At 43.0% G+C, this 25,018-nt stretch overlaps 1 protein-coding gene across 3 annotated transcripts in view; it reads left to right on the top strand.

The window, feature by feature from the left end:
- Window positions 1-12,877: 12,877 nt before the first annotated feature.
- Window positions 12,878-25,018, top strand: part of SLC33A1 (solute carrier family 33 member 1) — a 30,784-nt gene continuing 18,643 nt past the window's right edge. For all 3 annotated transcript variants that reach the window (XM_054479521.2, XM_054479522.2, XM_054479520.2), the window contains exon 1: window positions 12,878-14,809. In XM_054479521.2, the coding sequence (XP_054335496.1) occupies window positions 14,035-14,809 (775 nt within the window). In that variant the 5' untranslated portion in view covers window positions 12,878-14,034. The remainder of the gene's footprint in view (window positions 14,810-25,018) is intronic.

Below are 25,018 nucleotides of genomic sequence, written 5' to 3'. Positions count from 1 at the left end.
ATAAACATGACATGTTCTCTCTTGACGTGGGCCATTTGTACATAAATATCTTCTGTGTGGAATATTTCTGATTCCCTCCCCACAACTCTAAAGTCTTGGGTTACATGTCTCCTCCTCTTGTGATCTCATAACCCTTTCCTCTTCATTAATACTTGCCACCTTCTACTTTTTTTGGTTTTGTTTTTGTTGTTTTGTGTTTGAGATGGAGTCTCGCTCTGTTGCCCAGGCTGGAATGCAGTGGCGCAGTCTCGGCTCACTGCCACCTCCACCTCCTGGGTTCAAGCAATTCTCCTGCCTCAGCCTACCGAGTAGCTGGGATTACAGGTGCCCGCCACCATGCCTGGCTAATTTTTGTATCTTTAGTAGAGACAGGGTTTTACCATGTTGGCCAGGCTGGTCTCAAACTCCTGACCTCAAGTGATCCATTTGCCTTTGCTTCCCAAAGTGCTGGGATTACAGGCATGAGCCACCATTCCCAGCCTTCCTTTTACTGCTTTTATGTGTTCACTTGTCTCTGTCCACAGAGAGACCCTGACAACAGTATCACCTCAATAGCAATAAGCAAAGCCAGCACTCAAATACTGGTTTCTAAATACCATTCTCCAGCAAAAGAAACCAGGGCTTCTTAGAGAAATGGCTGATTTCAGGACCAAGGAAGAGATAAGATGACTAGGAACAACTTTTTGTACCAGAAGTAAGGAAGTACTCAAGGAATCATGGGGACATGTCAGAAGGACACAGAAGTTAGCTTGAAAGAGCTTTTACTGGCCAAATCAAAAACAATATGTCAAAATAGACGATGGTAGTAAATATTATATCCACTGAATCAATTAGGAATATATCAGTCTATGCCAATATAAACAAATGAAAGATTAAATGGAAAGAGAAAGTTCATCCTTATAATGGAATGTTGACTAATAAACATATAAGGAATAATTGAATTAGAATATCATCATTTTGCAACCATCATAAACATAATAAATTAAGGCAGTAAACATCAATGGATAGTAAAATTAGTGGGGGAAAGATGGATGAGGGAACAGGTTTCATTTATGTTGTCTCAGAGTATCTCCCCACAAAATAATTATCAATTATGCAAGGAAAAAGAGTAACTTTACAATGGAGAAACATGAAGACATGTCTTTACTCAAGTGATCAAAATTAACATCAAGAGTAATGGAATAAATCAACATCATGTGTCACTTGATGGATACAGTGAGATGTGCACAGTATTATCTTAGTAGTGTCTTGCCTAAAATGCATAGCCTGAATTTAATCATGAATAAACATTAGACAAACCCAAATTGAGCCATGATCCATAAAATAGCTAGTCTGTAATTGTTCCACTCATCTGTTGCTATATAACAACCCCCAACCTAGTGGCTTAAAACTACAACACTATTTTGCTGCTATTTGGGCAGGCTTCAGCAGGGGCAGCTTTTCTTCATCCTGTTGTGTCAGCTGGCATTGCCCAAAGCCCAACCCCACTAGGCCTCAGCTAGAGTAGTTCAAAGGCTGGAAACTGGAATCATCTGAAGGCTTTCTTGCTCACATCTCTGATACCTGGGCTGGGACACTCAAACAGCTGAGGGCTAGAACAGTTGTAGTCCTCCTGGCATCTCTACCTCTATGTGGTCTCTCTATCACAGCTACTTCAGGTTAACTGCATTTCCTATGTGTCAGCTCAGGACTCCCAGGGAAAGTGTGGGGGTGAGTGGTGAGGGATGGGCAGTGAGATATCAAGCACTAAGTAGAAGCTGTGTGTTTTTTTCTAATCTAGCCTTAAAAATCACACAGGTTTACTTCCCTGCGTTCTATTCACTGAATGCATCACAAGACCCACCCAGATTCAAGGAGAGTGTTCTGGAAGAACATCTGGAACTGAAATCATGGTGCAATACTTGGAAAATAAAATTAGCCACAATAGGCTGAGTGTGTTGCCTCACACCTGTAATCTTAGCACTTTGGGAGGCCAAGGCAGGCAGATCACTTGAGGCCAGGAGTTTGAGACCAGCCTGGCCAGCATGGCGAAAACCCATCTCTACTAAAAACATAAAAATTAGCCAGGCATGGTGGCGCATGCCTGTAGTCCCAGCTACTTGGGAGGCTGAGGCACAAGAATCACTTGAACCCAGGAGGCGGAGGTTGCAGTGAGCCGATATGGTGCCACTGCACTCCATTCTGGGCGACAGAGTGAGACTCTGTCTCAAAAAAATAAATAATAATAATAATAATAATAAATAATTTAAAAAGTAATCCTCACAAGATTCATGTACAATGGGTGATATTATTATACTTTTTTTTTCTTTTTAGAGGGAGTTTCGGTCTTGTCGCCCAGGCTAGAGTGCAGCGGCGCAATCTTGGCTCACTGCGACCTCCACCTCCGGGGTTCAAGCAATTCTCCTGCCTCAGCCTCCCGAATAGATGGGACTACAGGCGTGTACCACCATGCCTGGCTAATTTTGTATTTGTAGTAGAGATAGGGTTTCACCATGTTGGCCAAACTAGTCTCGAACTCCTGACCTCAGGTGAGCCACCTTCCTCAACCTCCCAAAGCACTGGGATTACAGGCCTGAGCCACCGTGCCTGGTCTAGATATTACTAAACTTTCGTCACCCTTTTATGATTGAGAAAACAGAGAAATTAACTAGCCTGAGGCCTGAGCCCACATAGGTAGTAAGCCACAAAACTGAGATTCAAACCAAGCTAACTGGTTCTAGCCTTTATATTGTTTGTTAAACATTCCAAATATACTTAACCAAACAATCTCAAAAGGCACAAGCATCACTGGGAAAATTTTCTTTTTCTTTTCTTTTTTTTTTTAGACGGAGTCTCACTTTGTCGTCCAGGCTGGAGTACAGTGGCACGATCTCAGCTCACTACAACTTCCAACTCTTGGGCTCAAGCAATTCTCCTGCCTCAGCCTCCCAGGCAGCTGGGATTACAGGCACCCACCATCACGCCTGGCTAATTTTTTGTATTTTTAGTAGAGACAGGGTATCACCATGTTGGTCAGGCTGGTCTTGAACTCCCAACCTCAGGTGATCCGCCAGCCTCGGCCTCCCAAAGTGCTGGGATTACAGGCGTGAGCCACCGCTCCTGGCCTCTTTTTTTTTTTTTTTTTTTTTTTTTTTAAGACAGAGTCTCACTCTGTCACCCAGGCTGGAGTGCAGTAGCCCACTGAAACCTCCCTTGCCCTAGTTCAAGCAATTGTCCTACCTCAGCCTCTGGAGTAGCTGGGACTATAGGCACACACCACCTCACCAGGCTAATTTTTTGTATTTTTAGTAGAGACAGGGTTTCACCATGTTGGCCAGGCTGGTCTCAAACTCCTAACCTCAGGCGAGCCACAGGCCTCGGCCTCCCAAAGTGCTGGGATTACAGGTGTGGGCGACTGCGCCCAGCCTCAAGGCCCAGATTTCTAAACTGAAAGTAAAATATCTGGAGTACATCCTGAGCCCAGGATATTGAACCTTGTCCATCAGGCAAAAAAGAGACTATCTTAAAAAACAGAACTTTAACAAGCAAACAAAAAAAACTCAGAACTTTCCTGAATATGGCAGGATTTTACAGAATTTGGATCCCAGGATTTGGGCTCATTCCTAAGCAGTTGTATAAGGCCCTAACAAGGCCAGAGCATAAACCACTTAAATGGTCAAAAAAACAAGAGGTTTTGGGCCAGGCGCGGTGGCTCATGCCTGCAATCCCAGCACTTTGGAAGGCCGAGGCGGGCAGCTCACAAGATCCGGAGTTCAAGACCAGCCATGACCAACATGGTGAGACCCCGTCTCTACTAAAATACAAAAAATTAGCCGGGCGTGGTGGCGCACGCCTGTAGTCCCAGCTACTCGGGAGGCTGAGGCAGGGGAATTGCTTGAACCCAGGAGGCGGAGGTTGCAGTGAGCTGAGATCACACCATTGCACTCCAGGCTTGGGGACAGAGTGAGATTCCACACCATTGCACTCCAGGCTTGGGGACAGAGTGAGATTCCGTCTCAAAAAAAAAAAAAAGAGGTTTTATCTGAACAAGGAGGGGTTTGCACAATAATAAACCACACCTATTGTTCTTATATTAACAACTCAATTAGTTAAACTACAAATTAGTTAAACTAATATTAAACTAGTTAAACCAGTATTAGTTAAAATACAAATTCAAAATATTTACCAACAGGCTACCTGGCTACATAATTTCAATAGCTCCACTACTCGAACTATCTGGGACTTCATCAAAGGATACCTACCAAGTGTGACATAGTTCCTGCCTTTCCTAGGAGCTTTAATAACTATCTTGTTACTACTAATTTTGGTCCTTGCTTGTTTAACCTCTTTGTAAAGTCTGTGTCTTCTAGGTTGCCGCAGTTCAATGCCTAAATAATGGTCATACAAAGATTGCAGCCGATTCCTGCCTCATATTCAGACTCTCCTGATGATCCACCCTTGGGACCCTCAGACCAAGCAGCCAGAGATTTCCATACCCTCGATAGGCAGGGCTAATGCGCCATTCAACAGAAAGTAAATACATAAGATTGACCTCCTCCCTCATCAATCCTGAAAAATAAAAGGTAGTCATCTCTGAGAGGGGAAAATGAGACAGGAATAATACAAGGTGGTTGCAGAAAAATTTAATAATTCCAGGCAGCAGTTTCACGTAACTAACAAGGAAAAAATCTGTTAAAATAGCTGCATAAGGTAGAGGCTGATAAGACTCTAAAAACCAGGGTGTGAGCCAAACTCGCTAAGGCTGACAGGACACAACATGGCGCTGGATTTGACCTAGGTTTCACCTAGGACCTAATTATATGCTTATTAACGTACTAAATCACACCCACCAGTGCCATGACAGTCCCATATTTGGTTAAAAAATGGATGGCACCACAGTTCTGAGAAATCTTCACCTTTTTCCAGGATTCTTCGTGAATATTCCATTCCTTGGTTAAAGAAATCCATAAAGATAAAAACCTCAAATCGGGCTGTGTGACTCTTGAGTATGTTCACACTCCCCTTTCTTGAATATGTAATTTTCTCTTTGCAATAAACCTCCATACTTTTATAACCGCCCAGTGGGTTCACCTTGCCCGCTGCCTAGACAGAGCCAATCTATCAAGACGGGAATTGCCATAGAGAAAGAGTAATTCACACAGAGCCGGCTGTGTGGGAGACCAGAGTTTTATTACTACTCAAATCAGTCTCCCTAAGCATTCAGGGATCAGAGTTTTTAAGAACAAATTGGCTGGGCGCGGTGGCTCACGCCTGTAATCCCAGCACTTTGGGAGGCCGAGGCGGGTGGGTCACGAGGTCAGAAGTTTGAGACCAGCCTGACCAACATGGTGAAACCCTGTCTCTACTAAAAATGCAAAAATTAGCTGGGCATGGAGTCGCATACCTGTAATCCCAGCTACTCGGGAGGCTGGGGCTGGAGAATCTCTTGAACCCAGGAGGTGGAGGTTGCTGTGAGCAGAGATCACGCCACTGCACTCCAGCGTGGGCGACAGGTGAGACTTGGTCTCAAAAAAAAAAAGAACAAATTGGTGGGTTGGGGGAAGCCAGTGAGCCGAGAGTGCTGATTGGTCAGAGATGAAATCACAGGGAGTCGAAGCTGTCTTCTTACACTGAGTCACTTCCTGGATGGGGGCCACAAGATCAGATGAGCCAGTTTATCCATCTGGGTGGTGCCAGGTGATCCATCGAGGACAGGGTCTACAAAATATCCCAAGCACTGGTCTTATGGTCTTAGGTTTTATAATAGTGATTTCTTTCTTTTCTTTTTTTTTTTTTTTTTGAGACGGAGTTTCACTCTTGTTGCCCAGGCTGGAGTGCAGTGGCGCCATCTCAGCTCACTGCAACCTCAGCCTCCTGGGTTCAAGTGATTCTCCTGCCTCAGCCTCCCAAGTAGCTGGGGTTACAGGCATGTGCCACCACACCTGGCTAATTTTGTATTTTTAGTAGAGACAGGGTTTCTCCATGTTGGTCAGGCTGGTCTCAAACTCCCAACCTCAGGTGATTTGCCCACCTCGGCCTCCCAAAGTGCTGAGATTACAGGCGTGAGCCATTGCACCAGCCTATAATAGTGATTTTTATCCCCAGGAGCAATTTAGGGAGTGTCAGAATCTTGTAGCCTCCAGCTGCATGACTCCTAAACCATAATTTATAATCTTTTGACTAATATGTTACTCCTACAAAGGCAGTCTAATCCCCAGGCAAGAAGGGGATTTGTTTTGGGAAAAGGCTGTTATCATCTCTGCCTCAAACTATAAACTACAAACTAAGTTCCTCCTAAAGCTAGTTTGTCCCATGCCCAGGAATGAACTAGGACAGCTTGATGGTCAGAGGCAAGATGGAATTGGTCAGGTCAGATCTCTTTCTCTGTCTCAGTTATAATCTTGCAGTGATGGTTTCACTTTCATTATCTTCCAACTAATCCTTGAATTGCTTCTTGGGAAGGTGTCAAGAGCCTGGACACTGGTTGGGGTTGAGGCCCTACCGGCATTTGGGGACCTCCCTAACCCACTGGTATCAATAAGACCTAACAATCCCATTCCTAGGTATTTGCCCAAGAGAGATGAAAAGATATGTTTACACAAAAACCTGTATGCAAATGTTTATAGTGACATTACTCATACAAAAAATGGGAAACAATCGAAATGTTCTTCAACTGGTCAGTAGATAAATACACTCTGGCACATCCATACAATGGAATATTACTGGGGAGAAAAAAGAAGGAGGTGGGGATGCGGGACAATGATATCAATGAATCTCAATGCATTATGCTGACTGAAAGAAGACACACTCAAAAGCTACATTTTGTATGATTCCATTTACATGATACTTTGGAAAAAGCAAAGCTACAGGGAGAGAAAATAGATCGGTGGTTATCAGAGGTTGGGGAATGGGTGGAGAGGTTGACTTCAGATGGGCACAAGGGTATGTACTTTTTGGAGTTGACGGACCTATTCCATAACTTGATTGTGGTGGTGGTTCTATAACTATCTATTTGTTAAAACTCATAGAACCGGGTGATGGGTACGCCAAAATCTCAGAAATCACCACTAAAGAACTTATTCATGTAACCAAACACCACTCATTCCCCCAAAAACCTATAAAAAAAAAATTTTTTTTTTTTTTGAGATTGAGTCCTGCTCTGTAGCCCAGGCTGTGAGTGTAGTGGTGCAATCCTGGCTCACTGTAACCTCCACCTCCCGGGTTCAAGCAATCCTCCCGCCTAAGCCTCTCGAGTAGCTGGGATTACAGGTGTGCGCCACCATGCTCGGCTAATGTTTATATTTTTAGTAGAGATGGGGTTTCATCATGTTGGCAAGGCTGGTCTGGAACTCCTGATCTCAAGTGATCTACACGCCTCGGCCTCCCAAAGTGCTGGGATTACAGGCGTGAGCCACCGTGCCTAGCCTAAACCTATGGAAATTAAAAAACAAAACAAAACACCCAAAAACCTCATAGGGCTGGGCATGGTCGCTCATGTCTGTAATCCCAGCACTTTGGGAGGCCAAGGCAGGCAGATCACTTGAGGTCAGGAGTTCAAGACTAGCCTGGCCAACATGGCGAAACCCCATATCCACTAAAAATACAAAAATTAGCCAGGTGTGGTGTCATGCGCCTGTAGTCTCAGCTACTCAGGAGATTGGGGCCGGAGACTCGCTTGAACCTGGGAGACAGAAGTTGCAGTGAGCCAAGATCGCATCACTGTACTCCAGCCTGGGCAACAGAGTGAGACTCTGTCTCAAAAGAAAACAAAAGGCCAGGTGCCATGGGTCACACCTGTAATGCCAGCACTTTGGGAGGCCAAGGTGGGTGGATCACCTGAGGTCAGGAGTTCAAGACCAGTCTGGCTAACATGGTGAAATCCAGTCTCTACCAAAAATACAAAATTTGTCAGGTGTGGTGGCAGGCGCCTGTAATCCCAGCTACTCAAGAGGCTGAGGCAGGAGAATCGCCTGAACCCAGGAGGTGAAGATTGCAGTGAGCCAAGATCATGCCACTGTCCTTCAACCTGGGTGACAGAGCAAGACTCTGTCTCAAAAACAAAACAAAACAAAAAACACACAAAAAACAAACTCACAGAACTGTACACTAAAAAGGGCCAATTTTACTGGATATAAATTATACCTCAATAAACCTGATTCCCACCTCAAAAATAAACAATTTTAAAATTCTGAGGCATATATAGAAGATACAGTTCAGATCTTAGTGAAATGACTGGAAAACCAGAGAAGAAATCTACAATCAGACATAGGTATATGAAGGGTCCACTAGATGGTGGTATTAACTTTTGTAAAAGAGCCTAGAAAAACGAAGCAAAGACATCACAGGCGTGGCAGTGGAGTAGTTTTTTGAAAAATGTTCTTGAAGATTATTGCTGTAATTCCTAATGTATTGTCACCTTGATTTTTGTGTTTTTGCTAAGCCAGGTGTCCTGGCCTTCCACTGATTCTGGGAGGCCATCAATATCCTTCCAGTAAAATTCTCTCTTTCAGTTTTGTTTTGTTTCTGAAACAGACTGAATAGCAGCATTAATAGTGGTGGTTAACCAATTTGTTTGTTTTTTGAGACGGAGTATTGCTCTTGTTGCCCAGGCTGGAGTGCAACGGCGTGATCTCGGAGACAGTGCAACCTCTGTCTCCCGAGTTCAATAATTCTCCTGCTGGCCGGACATGGTGGCTCATGCCTGTAATCTCGGCACTTTGGGAGGCCGAGGTGAGTGGATCACCTGAGGTCAGGAGTTCGAGACCAGCCTGGCCAACATGGTAAAACCTCGTCTCTACTACAAATACAAATATTAGCCGGGTGTGGTGGCATGCACCTGTAATCCCAGCTACTCAGGAGGCTGAGGCAGGAGAATTGCTTGAACCCAGAAGGCGGAGGAGGTGCAGTGAGCCAAGATCACGCCACTGTACTCCAGCCTGGGTGACAGAGCAAGACCCCATCTCAAAAAAATAAAAATAAAAATAATTCTCCTGCCTCAGCCTCCTATCTGAGTTTACAGGCATGTGCCACCATACCCAGCTAATTTTGTATTTTTAGTAGAGATGGGGTTTCACCATGTTAGCCAGGCTGGTCTCGAACTCCTGACCTCAGGTGATCCACCCACCTCACCCTCCCAAAATGCTGGGATTACAGGCGTGAGCCACCATGCCCGGCCTGTTTTGAGGTTTTTGTTGTTGTTTTTGTTCTCATTTTCCTTTATGGAGAATTTTAAATATGTACAAAATAAACAGAATGGTCTCATATGAACCCTTAGTGTACCTATCACCAAGCTTCAATAGTCTTTGATAATCTGCCATTTTAAATTCAAGCCTCCATGACCACCAATCCCCATGCAAATAGTTTTTTTATAGTTGTTTGTTTGTTTTTTGAGATAAAACTCTAACGTATTTTGAAATGCAGAAATTCTAACTGTGTAATTTCAATTTGTTTTTGAAGGACCTAGTTTGGAAGTTTCTAAGAACATAGAGTAAAAAGAAAAAGGAAAATTATGAGAAAAAGCTTAAGGGGTAATTCCAGTAAACAAAATGTAAGTTTACTAGGACTTTTAGGGGGAATTAATGAAGAGGAAAAAATGAAAAAGCAAAGATATTGTTAAGGAAAATTTCTCTAAAATCAAGAAAGATTTGAAACTTTGTTAAAAAAGACCTAATAAATGTTGAACAAGATTAATAGAAAAACATATATGTGTTATACAATACACACCTTCATACATCCTGGTGAAAATTCTGAACTTCAAGGATAAAGCGAATTTTCACAGGCTTTCAACTGGAAAACACAGAATACCTATAAAGGGACAAGAAAAAAAAAAAAAAAAGCAAGAAAGGATCACAGCGACCACCAGACGGTTTTATATTTGGCAGTTTCACCAGCTTCCCCAAAACACATCAATCAGGGAACACCAGTATTCCAAAGGAAAGGGGAAATGATATTAACTGAAGTGAGTTAGGGGAGTTGAAAATGCAAAAAAAACAAAAACAAAAAACAAAAACAGCTATTCATGACAGTATGGGCTGAAGGTCCCATGCAGTATCAGTTTTGTTTTCATAGTGATAGTGACATTTGTTCCACATTTGCTGAGGGACACTGAGGGCCTGGTGGGGGTGGTGTTCCCAGGTTTGTATAGAAATGTCTTAGTTTGTGTTGGAAAGATACTACCACTAAGTCTTCTAAGAAGACAACAGCAATTTGGGCATGGCTTAGCAATGAATACTTGTCTCTACTCTTCATTTCGCATTAGCAGGGGTGGCTCACCTTGGGGCTGGAGGATTCTCTTCTCACTGTGTTGCCCAGACTGGAGTGCAGTGGCACAGTCTTGGCTCACTGCAACCACCACCTCCCAGGTTCAAGTGATTCTCCTACCTCAGCCTCCCAAGTAGGTGGGATTACAGGGATTCACCACCACACCCAGCTAATTTTTGTATTTTTAGTAGAGACACGGTTTTACCATCTTGGCCACACTGGTCTTGAACTCCTGACCTCAAGTGATCCACCTGCCTTGGCCTCCCAAAGTGTTGAGATTACAGGCATGAGCCACTGCCCCGGCCCACCTTATCACTTTAATAATGCATACACATGGAATTGGAGTAACATGAAAAACACTTTTCCTGATATTTGGCTCCAGTAATTTTTCCTATTGTTTGTAACTCTTGCCTGCATAGATCTAAAGATTTAACATTTCGTAGGAAGATACTTGAACCACTAAAGGGGAATCACTTTTATATGTAGGGAGAAATCAATTATTTCCAAGAAGATTCCTTATTTAAAAACTGACATGGCGGGACATGGTAGCACACACCTGTAGTCCCAGCTACTCAGGAGGCTGAGGCAGGAGAATTGCTTGAACCGGGGAGGCGGAGGTTGCAGTGAGCCGAGATCACACTGTTGCACTCCAGCCTGGGCGACAGAGCGAAACTCCATCTCAAAAAGAAAAAAAAATGAAAAAAACCCAAAACTGATTTGATATCTATACAATGGACTAATACTCTGTGATTTAAAAGAAAGACGGACATACATTGATATTGATATATTACCATCTTAAATGGATCTCAAGTACATTTTGGTGGATGAAAAAAAAAAAAAGCTGATCCCCAAAGTTGCATACTATATGATTCCGCTTTATAATATTCTTGAAAGGACGTAAGTGTAGCCGTGGAGAACAAATTAGTGATTGCCAAAGAACAGGGAGGAGGACAGTGGACTGGTGCAACTATTAATGTGTAGTACTATAAGGGATAGCACTATGAAAGGGTAACACAGGACACACACACACACACACACACACAAGCTACTGCATGTAAAAACTGGTGAAATTGGAATAAAGCCTGTGGTCTGGTTAACAATATTTTACAGATATCAGTTTCCTGGTTTTAATATTGTAATATAATCATGTAAGAGGCTATGATCAGAGGAAGATGGGTGAAGGGTATATGGGACTCTGTTATATTTGCAATTTCCTGTGAATCTATAATTATTTCAAATTAAAGAAGGGGAAAAAATCAAACACAAGACATACAAACTCATCAAATATTTCCTTTTTTTGGAAAAAAAACCCACCTACTGACTGTGAATGGCTTTATTGGCTGCTTCCTTTAACTCCCACAACTCTCTGAAATAGATGTTATGAACTCTATTTTATTTTCATCAAAATGGAGGCTTAGGTTAAGTGATTTGTCCAAGGCACAACTACTGTTAGAGCCAGGGTTTGAATCCAGCACAATCTAAATCCCACTCATGGTTGTTTTGGTTGAATCTTGATTGGACTTAAATGACACCGTTCTTTTCTTTGACACCCAGACTGGAGTGCAATGGCATGATCTCGGCTCACTGCAACCTCCGCCTCCCGGGTTCAAGTGATTCTCCAGCGCCAGCCTCCCGAGTATCTGGGACTACAAGCATGAGCCACCACACCTAGCTGATTTTTGTATTTTTAGTAGAGACAGGGTTTCACCATACTGGCCAGGCTTGTCTTTAACCCCTGACCTCAAGTGATCTGCCCGCCTCGGCCTCTCAAAGTGTTGGGATTACAGATGTGAGCCACCATGCCCGGCCAACACTGTTCTTTTCTGCAATCTATTCTTCTACTTAACAAAGATTAGAGGACTTTACAGTTGCCCTTTTTTTTTTTTTTCAGATGGAGTCTCACTCTGTCGCTAGGTTGGAGTGCAGTGGAGCGATCTCGGTTCACTGCAACCTCCGCCTCTCAGGTTCAAGCGAGTCTCCTGTCTCAGCCTCCCAAGTAGCTGGGGCTACAGGCACGTGCCACCAGGCCGAGCTAATTTTTTGTATTTTTAGTAGAGATGGGGTTTCACCATGTTGGCCAGGATGGTCTCAATCTCTTGACCTCGTGATCCACCCGCCTCGGCCTCCCAAAGTGCTGGGATTATAGGCGTGAGCCACCGTGCCTGGCCTGCCATCACGTTTGTAATCCCAGCACTTTGGGAGGCCGAGGCGGGCAGATCACGAGGTCAGGAGTTCGAGACCAGCCTGGCCAACATAGTGAAACCCCGTCTCTACTAAAAATACAAAAATTAGCCGGGCGTGGTGGCGCGTGCCTGTAGTCCCAGCTACTCGGGAGGCTGAGGCAGGAGAATCGCTTGAACCAGGGAGGTGGAGGCTGCAGCGAGCCGAGATCGCCCTTTTGCACACCAGCCCAGGCGACAGTGAGACTTCCTCTCAAAAGAAAAAAAAAATAATCTTTCTGCCAGAGGTGAGAGAGCAGAAAAAAAATTAATCAGATTCTCAAATTCCTGTACGTCTCTTAGTAGAGACGGGTTTCTCCTTGTTGGTCAGGCTGATCTTGAACTCTCAATCTCAGGTGATCCGCCCGCCTCGGCCTTCCAAAATGTTGGGATTATAGGCATGAGCCACCGCGCCCGGCCACAAGACGTTTTATTGCCACATAAAAACAGGATGTAACGAGTCATCCAATCACCAATGTAATTAGAGTTGGTTACCAAGTTTCCCCACGCGTCTTCCACCATGAGGGAGAAACGGACTGCAGACAAACCTAGCACCCGTTGAGCAGTTTAATTCGTACCATAAATATGTAGGCACCGTAAGGACGCGATTCTCCAGTTTGCCAGGCCTTTTTCTACCCTTTTGGGGGCACAAGGCGACCTTGCCTCCTGATTCAAAAACTTCGTAAACGTCAATCCTTCTACCCTTTTCTGGTCAGCCCACGAAAGCAGCAGCATGGCACAACTCCCAGCCTAGAGTTCGGGCACTGCCTGTCATCAGCATAACGAAGAAACCTACACCCACGGAGACTTCAGACCCCGCGTGATTACATCACTCAACCACCGGCGCTGGCCTGGAGGAACCCGCAGTCACGTGACCGCTCGTGCCCAATGACCGAGGCCCACGCTTTCCAGACCTCCACAGGCGCTGTCACAGAGCTTGAGTTTGGGCGGCGCCCCGCCCCGGCCGCACGGTGCGCCGGCGTTAATCCTCCCCGAAGGTTCCGGCAGCCAAGATTGCAGGTTCCCACCAAGCATTGTTTCCGAACTGGGCCACGAGAGCGTGTCCCTGATTGGCTTGCTCTGGAGGCTGGGAAGGGACCTGTTAGAGACTGGGACCACTTCCTGAAGCGCAAGGCAGGAAGTTATATGCTTTTTCTGGAGTCCTGTAGAGAAAGTGCTCTCTGCCGCATCGATAGCGGCGAGAGCTGGAGGTGTTGGGTCGGGAGACTGGCCGTTCGATCCCGCCGCAGGTAGGAGCTGGTTTCCATCCCGGCACCACGGCACACACCTCCAGCCTCGAGCCCGGCGCTACTGCCCGGGGGTCTCCTTCAGGCTCTTTCACGCCGTTCCAGGGGGCACCTATCCAGGCATCCTCTGGGCCTCTAGCCAGAGGACTGGCTCCCGGCTTCAGCACTCCGGGCTGCAGTAAGAAGTGCCCTTATCGCTTTGAGCCCTGCCACCATCCCGTGAACCACCGAAACCCTGGTCCAGCGCGACAGCCTTGGACCTGGGACTGGACAGATCCAAAACGCTCAGCCTCGGCCCCCCACAGACGGGGCTCTGCATCGTCTCTGATATGTCACCCACCATCTCCCACAAGGACAGCAGTCGGCAACGGCGGCCAGGGAATTTCAGTCACTCTCTGGATATGAAGAGCGGTCCTCTGCCGCCAGGCGGTTGGGATGACAGTCATTTGGACTCAGCGGGCCGGGAAGGGGATAGAGAAGCTCTTCTGGGGGATACCGGCACTGGCGACTTCTTAAAAGCCCCACGGAGCTTCCGGGCCGAACTAAGCAGCATTTTGCTGCTACTCTTTCTTTACGTGCTTCAGGGTATTCCCTTGGGCTTGGCGGGAAGCATCCCACTCATTTTGCAAAGCAAAAATGTTAGCTATACAGACCAAGCTTTCTTCAGTTTTGTCTTTTGGCCCTTCAGTCTCAAATTACTCTGGGCCCCGTTGGTTGATGCGGTCTACGTTAAGAACTTCGGTCGTCGCAAATCTTGGCTTGTCCCGACACAGTATATACTAGGACTCTTCATGATCTATTTATCCACTCAGGTGGACCGTTTGCTTGGGAATACCGATGGCAGAACACCCGACGTGATTGCTCTCACTGTGTCATTCTTTTTGTTTGAATTCTTGGCCGCCACTCAGGACATTGCCGTCGATGGTTGGGCGTTAACTATGTTATCCAGGGAAAATGTGGGTTATGCTTCTACTTGCAATTCGGTGGGCCAAACAGCAGGTTACTTTTTGGGCAATGTTTTGTTTTTGGCCCTTGAATCTGCCGACTTTTGTAACAAATATTTGCGGTTTCAGCCTCAACCCAGAGGAATCGTTACTCTTTCAGGTAGTGTATTTAAGCTATTATGGTGTTGGGTTTATTTATCCTTTTGAAAGAGTGTGTGACGTTGGAGGGAAGCTCATTAATTTACTGGAAATCATTGTATGGGAGATAACTCAAGGTAAGTTTTCTGTTTCGTCCAAATGAGCTTCTTTGAAATATTAAAGCCAAAATGAATGATATTAGAGCAATCAAATGATCACTATGCGGTTAACAGGGAGAGGCAACCCATCAAATAACACAACCGAGTCCAAGGATTCATGCCACTTGCTTAATACACAAATGCACACTTTTAAAAAGTGTGGCTCATATGGTTCACATTTTTCCTTTTGTCTTGTTGGTTTTAGGTTTCTACCTCTATACTTTCTAATCCATTTCTACCCCTACCGTTGTACCCAGAATCCAGCCTTCTAGTGAATGGAACAGGGTTTATTCGTTCAAACATTATTGAGTCAGCTAAGGGACGGGATTCTAAGGCCTCTAATGAATAAGGCAGAGTTCTGCACTCAAGAAATAGGGAAGATGAACATTTTAGGAGAGTTCAGAGTTGCCAGTTAGTAACTGCCTTTGGGAGTCAGGCTTCACATTGCAGATAACATTTGACTTTGTTCTTGAATAAGATTCCACGAGGCCAGGAAATGGCACACCAGAATGCACAAAGTAAAAGTGCACTGAGGCAGGAAAGTACAAAAAAGTACAGGACATTGCCTAAATTGTGGAACTGGGTTTGGGAAATCATGCTGAGAAAGGCTGTGACTAAATTAGTAAGATTTTCTTTAATTACTATGGGAAAACAGTTTAAAGTTTGTCCTGTAGGTAATGGAGGGTAAGTTCTAAAAAATTTCCCCGTTTCTCTGCATGAGTAAAACACGTGTAAGTTTTTCTCTTTTTTCTTCTTTTTTTTAATTGAGATGATTGGGGGTTGGGGGGGGTGTCTCACTGTGTTGGCCAGGCTGGTCTCGAACCCCTGGCCTCAGGTGATCCTCCCCCTCCTCAGCCTACCAAAGTACTGAGAATTACAAGTGAGAACCACCCCACCTGGCCTAAGCTTTTTTATTTATTTATTTATTTATTTTTTAACTTTTGTAACAACTAGAAAACAAGTAAAATGACCAATATCAGGAATAACAATGTCAGGAATATAGTGAAATTCTTCATTCTGTCAGTGATGATGAATTTAGGGGATTCTATTTTGAAATTTAAGCAACTGAACTTCTCAGCTTCTGTGCTACCTTGGAAATTCCCAGTAGAGTAAATGTCCAGGTATGTGGGTGGTGGTAGTAGGTGTCACAGCTACACTATTTTCCTGCAATCTCCTGCAATCTTATTCATTCCCACACACATCTAACCTTATGTACCCCTCCTCAAACTGCTAGTGAGTGAGCCACTATTACTGGTGAAATGATAGTGATAGTACTTTTTCCTCAGTTGTTTGGTTGAGAGATAATTGCTTTGCACCCAGGTAGATTTGTCTCAGTGTTTTGGGGTTCCACTCCTGCTTTACGAATAATTCACTGCTGGCCAGGCGCAGTGGCTCACACCTGTAATCCCAGCACTTTGGGAGGCTGAGGTGGGAGGATCACTTGAGGTCAGGAGTTCGAGACCAGCATGACGAAACCCCATTTTTGAGACTCTGTCTCAAAAATAAATAAATAAATGAAATAAAATAAAAATAAGTCATGACTGGGCACAGTGGCTCACACCTGTAATCCCAGCACTTTGGGAGTCTGAGGTGGGAGGACTGCTTGAGCTGATGAGGTAGAGAGCTTGGGCAATACAGCAAGACCTCATCTCTACTAAAGATTAAAAAAAAAAAAATAGCTGGGTGTGTTGGCGAAGGCCTGTTACCCTAGCTACTCAGGAGGCTGAGGCAGGAGGATTGCTTCAGCCCGGGAGATTGTGGCTTCAATGAGCTATGATCCAATCATTGCACCCCAGCCTGGTCAACAGAGTGCAACCCTGTCTTAAAATTATATATATATATATACACACACACATATATATGTGTATATATATGTGTATATATATATGTGTGTGTGTATATATATATGTATATATATATATTTTTTTGTATGGAGTCTCCCTCTGACACCAGACTGGAGTGAAGTGGCACGACCTCGGCTCACTGCGATTTCCGCTTCTCTGGTTCAAGCCATTCTCCTGCCTCAGCCTCCTGAGTAGTGGGATTACAGGCATGTGCCACCACACCCAGCTAATTTTTGTATTTTTAGTAGAGACAAGGTTTCACTGTGTTGGTCAGGATGGTCTCGATCTCCTGATCTTGTGATCCGCCCACCTCGGCCTCCCGAAGTGTTGGGCTTACAGGCGTAAGCCACCGCGCCCAGCCAAAATAAATAAATTATTTACAATTAAAATAAGTCAAGGCTGGTGCAGTGGCTCACGCCTGTAATCCCAGCACTTTGGGAGGCTGAGGTGGACGGATGACCTGAGATCAGGAGTTTGAGACCAACCTGGCCAACATGGCAAAACCCCTTCTCTATTAAAAATACAAAAATTAGCTGGAAGTGGTGGCATTTACTTGTAATCCCAGCTACTCAGGAGGCTGAGTGGGGAGAATCGCTTGAACCCAGGAAGCAGAGGTTGCAGTGAGCCGAGATCGCACCATTGCCCTCCAGTCTGGGTGGCAGAGCAAGGCTCCATCTCAAAAAAAAAAAAAAAGAATAAGTCAGTGTAAATTAAAATCCAGTGGCATAATTTTGATCCATTAGGGAACAGTTGTGGCTAAGGGAGTATAAATATAATAACTCTTGAACTCATAACAGCATTCTCTGGAATGATGTTTTACCAATCACTCTTACATTACGAGAAAGTTCCAATTTAGCCAATTAGCAATTTAGTTTCCATAGCCTCTTAAACCTTGATTTCACTGAGCCTTTCTCATCTTAAGTAACATCATCTCCTTAATCCTCTGTGGTGATATAAACAGCAGTCCCAGGACAAAATGAAAAGCAGACACATAAAAAGCAACAAACTGGCTGGGCGCGATGGCTCACGCCTGTAATCCCAGCACTTTGGGAGGCCAAGGCAGGTGGATCACAAGGTCAGGAGATCAAGACCATCCTGGCCAACATGGTGAAATCTTGTCTCTACTAAAAATACAAAAATTAGCCTGGTGTGATGGCATGCACCTGTAGTCCCAGCTACTCAGGAGGCTGAGGCAGGAGAATTGCTTCAACCTGGGAGGTGGAGGGTACAGTGAGCTGAGATCGCGCCACTGCACTCCAGCCTGAGCGACGGAGCAAGACTCCATCTCAAAAAAGAAAAAAGCAACAAACTGATAACAGACAGTATGCATTCACAAAGTATTTCTAGGCAGTGAATAATAATAATAATAATAATTATTATTATTATTCTGAGATGGAGTCTCGCTCTGTTGCCCAGGCTAGAGTGCAGTGGTGTAATCTCAGCTCACTGCAACTTCCCCCTCCAGGGTTCAAGCTATTCTGCTGCCTCAGCCTCCCTAGTAGCTGGGATTACAAGCGTGTGCCACCATGCCTGGCTAATTTTTGTATTTTTTGTAGAGATGGGGTTTCGCCATGTTGGCCAGGCTGGTCTTGAACTCCTGACCTCAAGTGATCTGCCCACCTCGGCTTCCCAAAGTGCTGGGATTACAGGTGTGAGCCACTGCGCCTGGCCGTCACTTGTTATTTTGAATTGCCTTTTTTTTTTTCCTGTGGAATTTGAACTTTGTTCTGCAGTAGATTCTAAAACTAGCTTACTTTTTAATTCAACTGTTTATATCTGTAGTGGACTGCTGTTTCTGGTTCAAACATTTTAGTTGAAAGTTACAATTCCTGTAGTTTCATTCTCCTTTTTATGACTGAACATACCACATTTATAACATTGTTCTTTCTGGAACTTATTAATAGGATAACTAAGAAAAACCAGTGGTTTTGAAAAAGTTATGTAGCACAGGAAGAATTATATGACGGAAATATAATTGCTTAGGTGATTAAAGAGGAGCTAAACACTGAGGCAATGTTTAGAAAATCCGAGTATTAAAAGGAAGCATAATTGTTTTTTGTTTTTTTAGTTCTAAAATATGTTCTGGCTAGATGCAGTGGCTCACACTTGTAATCCTAGCACTTTGGGAGGCTGAGGTGGGAAGATTGCTTGAGCTCAGAAGTTCAAGACCACTCTGGGCAACATGGCGAAACCCCAGCTCTACTAAAAATACAAAAAATTTGCCGGGTGTGGTGGCGCATACCTGTGATCCCAGCTACTCTGCAGGCTGAGGCACTAGAATCACTTGAACTGGGGAGGTGGAAGCTGCAGTAAGCCGAGATCACACCACTGCACTCCAGCCTGGGTGACAGAGAAAGACTCCATCTCCAAAAAATATAAATAAATAAAAAATAAATAAAATACTGTCTGTAATTAACAGTTTTGATTGTTACAGATAAGTGGAGATGGAATATATTGGGTAGATAGATAATGTAAATGAGTTATCTGAGTTGGAGGGGACAGAGATAATTTGAGAAATCCATGCCCCTCTAAAGGTGAGGAGCATCAACTTAGTAAGTTGTAGTTTTGTGACAGTAGGATCCCAAGATTGCTAGATCTTTTTTTTTTTTTGAGATGGAGTCTCGCTTTGTCGCCCAGGCTGGAGTGCAGTGGTGTGATCTCTGCTCACTGCAAGCTCCACCTCCAGGGTTCACACCATTCGCCTGCCTCAGCCTCCCGAGTAGCTGGGACTACAGGTGCCCGCCACCACGCCCTGCTAGTTTTTTGTATTTTTAGTAGAGACAGGGTTTCACCATGTTAGCCAGGATGGTCTTGATCTCCTGACCTTGTGATCTGCCTGCCTTAGCCTCCCAAAGTGCTTGGATTACAGGTGGGAGCCACCGTGCCCAGCAAGATTGCTAGATCTTAGGAGTACTCAAGAGAAACTAGAAATTCCTTTTTTATTTCCTAATTTTAAAAACACTTCTTAGGCTCATATAAAAACATGTCTTTAGCTGGGCACAGTGGCACACATCTGTAGAGGGGCATGCATCTGTAGTTCCAGCCACTTGACAGGCTGAGATGGGAAGATCATTTGAGGCCAGGAGTTCGAGGCTGCAGTGCATTATAATAGTGTCTGTGAATAACCACTGCACTGCAGCCTGGGCAACATAGCAAGACCCATCTTTAAAAAAAATCTGTCTAATCTATCATCTATCTATCTGTCATCTATCTAATCTATGTCTTCAGGCCAGATCTAGCCTGTAAACTGGTAATTGAGACCCTCTCCTCTAGCAGCAGTAGTAACAATTAGAAGTGATTGGAATAGGGAGCGGCATATTTGGGTTTAGGAGCAGGGAGCAAGATGGTTTAATGACAGAGAAGAGAGCTAAAGGTATTAGAGTTTATAAATCAGTTTGTTTGTAAATAGGCACGCACATACAGGAATAAATGAGAGAAGTGTTGCTTTGAAAAAGTTGATGCTATAAGCATGAATCTAACCAAACTAATGACAATAAAAACAGTATTTGTAAGACATTGATGCTTTAAATTAGAAAGAGAGCAGGACTATTAATTCCTACCTGATGACAAATTTCTGTGTCCTGCTTTCAGAACACATAATTTATATGACTCAAAATGCCTGTTAGAATTTGGAAAAGACTAATTGACCCATTTCTAGATAGACCACGTATTCTTATATAGGCTATAATACATTCTTTAGCATTCATGTCTAGGCTTAAAATGTTACCCTACATTCTCAGAAAGACAAACTGTATTCCTTTTTTATTTTTTTGTGACAGCATCTTGCCATGTCACCCAGGCTGGAGTGTAGTGGCGCAATCTCCGCTCTCTGCAACCTCTGCCTCCTGGATTCAAGCGATTCTCATGCCTCAGATTCCCAAGTAGCTGGGATTACAGGCATGTGCCACCATGCCTGGTTAGTTTTTGTATTTTTAGTAGAGACAGGGTTTCACCATGTTGGCCAGGCTGGTCTTGAACTCCTGACCTCAAGTGATCCACCTGCCTCGGACTCCCAAAGTACTGGGATTACAGGCGTGAGCCACCGTGCCCAGCCTATTTATTCTCATTAAAGTAATCTCCCTATAATTTATTGAATAAAATGAATTCTTTAGGAAGATACATCAAGTTTGTTTATCCTGTGCATTTGAATTTCCTTTGGCATATCACCATATGGGGAGACGGAGGTGAGAAGGGGGAATACAAGTAGTCAGTTTAAAGAAGTGAGGGAGCCAGGCACGGTGGCTCATGCCTGTAATCCCAGCACTTTGGGAGGCCAAGGTGGGTGGATCACCTGAGGTCGGGAGTTCAAGACCAGCCTGACCAACATGGAGAAACCCCGTCTCTACTAAAAATACAAAAATTAGCTGGGGTGGTGGTGCATGCCTATAATCCCAGCTACTTGGGAGGCTGAGGCAGGAGAATCACTTGAACCCGGGAGACGGAGGTTGCGGTGAGCTGAGATTGCGCCATTGCACTCCAGCCTGGGCAAAAGGAACGAAACTCCATCTCAAAAAAAAAAAAAAAAAAAAAAAAGGGAAGTGTGGGAAAGTATCTATGTTCCAGACCTCATGGTTGGAGCTAAAATATGAACCTTTTTCCTCAGCGGTGTCCAGTTGATAGAAAAGAGAGCTTACTTGCTGTGGGTATATGTGAGTATCTGGATGATATAATGGAAAACATTTCTTGCTTTAGAACTAGACCGGAGTTTGAATGCCATTTCTGGCACTTTCTGGCTTGTGATTCTGTTTCCTTGTATATAAAGTAGGAGTAATAATGCCTATTTTGGAAAGTGATTTTGGGATTTAAATGAGATGTCCTCTGTTTTTTCCCAGATCTTGTAATAGACACTCAGGTACTAGCTATTGTACCTTTATTGGTTACTAATGAATTGTTACATGCTCTTAATTTCTGCATTCATGAAAGCACTGGACAAGATCTTGCAGCCACTTCAGAATATTTAGTCTGTTTTTTAGGTCTTTACTCGAAAATCATGTTTATGAAACTTGAACATCAGTTTTGATATCTTGATCATACATTTATATACCATGTATGCTTAAGTTTATAAAATACACAAATCAAATTTAACCAAAATATTAATAATGAAATATTTCCATATTTTTGGTAATAATGATAAAATACATAAATCAAAATTAACCAAAATGTTAATAATGAAATAGTTCCATGTTTTTGGTAATAATGTTTCTTTATGGTTGTTGGCATAACAGGCTATGGATGTCTCTAGCATCAAAGCAATGTTAATAAGTCTAATAAGACTACTGGCTATCATTTATTAACACTGGTCTGATTTGTGATAATTGTGTTCATAAAACTTCTTAATATATTTCCTGGCCTCTCTGAGCTATTAATAGGCTTTTTCATTCTTCTGCATGTGTGAGACATGGAAACCCTTTGAATTAGGGCTTTGTGACTGACCCATTGTCACTACTTCCTTCTTTTTATGTATTTTCTCCTGAAAGCACAAATAAATTAGAAATATCCTTGTCTGGGTACCATGGCTCACACCTGTAATCTCAACACTTTGGGAGGCTGAGGCAAAAGGATCACTGGAGCCTAGGAGGTCAAGGCTGCAGTGAGCCAAGTTTGCACCACTGCACTGCAGCTTGGGTGACAGAGTGAGACCCTGTCTCAAAAAAAGAAAAAAAGAAATAATCTTATCTGCAAACATTGCTGAAACCTGTTTAGTTTCTTCTTGTTTTTTCTCTTGGTATTGGTATCAAAGAATTTAAATTTTAGATGGACTGTGTTTATTAAAATTGGGAGACTATGCTAAACAAATTTACAATTCTTTTGCCTAGAAAAATGGAACTATTTAAGTCTTATATAACTGGAAAACTTTTACTTTTCGCTTAACATTAATTGGAATTTTGGTGACAGCGAAAATTATTTTTTTTTCAGGGCTTGTTAAACAACTGTTTTAAAACAGATGATGAACAAAACCCTGCTCAATGAGAATAATATTGAATGTGAAACTGTAAACAAGTCATTATTCATCTCATTTTGCAGATGGAATTAAGAATGCATAAATAGTGGACATGCCAAGTGAATGCTGTTAATAATATGTAAAATTCTTTGATTAAACATTTATTACTTAAACTAAAAAAAAAAAAGTGGACATTAGCCTCACTTATAAGGATAATGTTATTAATACATTGTTGTTCATTCCTTTTGAACCAGATTCCAAAATGCTAGAAATTATGTTAAGATGTTATTTTATGCTGGGCGTGGTGGCTCACACCTGTGATCCTGGCTCTTTGGGAGGCCAAAGCAGACAGATCATTTGAGGTCAGGAGTTTGAGACCAGCCTGGCTAACATGGTGAAACCCCATCTCTACTGAAAATACAAAAATTAGCTGGGTATGGTGGCACACATGCCTGTAATCTCAGCTACTACAGAGGGTGAGGCAGGAGAATCGCTTGAACCTGAGAGGTGGAGGTTGCAGTAATCTGAGATCGCACCACTGCACACCAGCCTGGCAAGAGTGAGACTCCGTCTCAAAAAAATATATATATACGTATATATATCTATATATATCTATATATAGATATATATATACGTATATATATCTATATATATCTATATATAGATATATATATACGTATATATATCTATATATATCTATATATAGATATATATACCTTTATGTAGGCAGTGTAAAATTGTGAAAAGAATGTAAGACTCAACTTCAGGAGGTTGAGATTCAAGTTCTACCTCCGCCTCTGCCTCTTAGTGATTTTACCTTTGGTAAAGATTTAAGTATTCTGAGTTTCTTTTCCTGTATCTGTATTTAGTAATAACACATGCTTAGCCTATCCTGTTTGCTATGAGAATCAAATGAGATAACATATAAGAAAGGAATATTTAAATACCAAGGCGAAATTGAGCTAAACAAATAATGCTGTATTTCTCCCTCATAAGTGAGGTTCAAACTGTAGTGATCACCTTCAGTGAGCACAGCAGCAAGAGCAAGATTCAATCTAAGGAAAAACCCTGACTGAAGAATATTCTAATTGTTTTTGAGAAGAGGTGACTAGAGTCCTTGATCAGCTGTGCCACATACACCATAAAATAAAAAGTAAAAGCATCTAAAATGGAGCACAAGTCTAGAATGTTTGAGCTATAATGCAAGGATTTTCTAGCCAAATCTTCTTTTACAGATGAAGAAACTAAGACAGGGTTATCTAATAAGTTTTCTAGTGGCAAACTAAACTGCAATTCTCAGGGTGGTTAATGAGATACAAGTTTTGAAATTAGTTGTACTTATAAGGTGTGAAATCACAATTTTACCACTGACTTAGAATGTAACTTGGACAGCTTGACTTCCCTAAGCCTTAGTTTGTTCACCTGTAAATTTGGACTGGTGAAGTAAAGGATCTATTGGGTTGTTGAGGTGAAGGAGTTGATACATGTAAAATGCTTAGCATATTTTTGTCACGTGGTATGCACTCAATAAATGATACCTCCATTATTACTATTATTTTTAGCTGTTTAGCAGAATCTTCCAGACCATTATGCACTCCCTCCACTAAATTTGTTCAAGGTGATAGCTAATGGCTCAACTATCTTTCACTGAAACAACCCAGACAGTACTCTTCATGTGTCCTCATTCTGCACCTAAGAGTGTGAGCAAATGCCTTTTGTATCATAGTATTGAGATAAGAAGGTTATTCTTAAACAGATTGAAAGCATTAGAAAGTTTAAAAATACAAGGAAGAAAATCTGATGTAAATAATCACCTGTTGTCAAATTTAATAAAGAACTGAAAAAGCTTGGGTACATAAGAAATATAACTGATGGACCTTAGGGGATATGAAAATCATTTCCCACGCCTAGCACTTTCCTTGAATAAAGTGACATGATAGGCTTTTGTTCATTCAACTCAGTTGTACGCTAAATGTAATGCCCCCCCCACCCCTGCCACCCCCTGCCTTTTTTGTTGTTGTTGTCACTGTCTATTTTGGGTCTCTGCATTTAAGAGTCAGGATTGTTTTGTTCATTTGCTGTGCCTGGTACAATGCCTTGAATATAATAAAGAGGTACCTAAATGTTGACTTTTTTTTTTTTTTTTTTTTTTTTTTTTTAAGACAAGGTCTCACTCTATTGCCCATGCTGGAGTGCAGTGGTACAATCACAGCTCACTGCAGCCTCCACTTCCTGGGCTCAGGTAGTCCTCAGCCTCCCAGGTGGCTGGGACTACAGATGTGCACCAC

This window comes from Pongo pygmaeus, chromosome 2 (genome assembly GCF_028885625.2).
Source record: "Pongo pygmaeus isolate AG05252 chromosome 2, NHGRI_mPonPyg2-v2.0_pri, whole genome shotgun sequence".
NCBI classification, from domain to species: domain Eukaryota; kingdom Metazoa; phylum Chordata; class Mammalia; order Primates; family Hominidae; genus Pongo; species Pongo pygmaeus.
The sequence above is the reverse complement of the archived record's forward strand: the minus strand, read 5'-3'. Positions and strand labels throughout refer to the sequence as shown.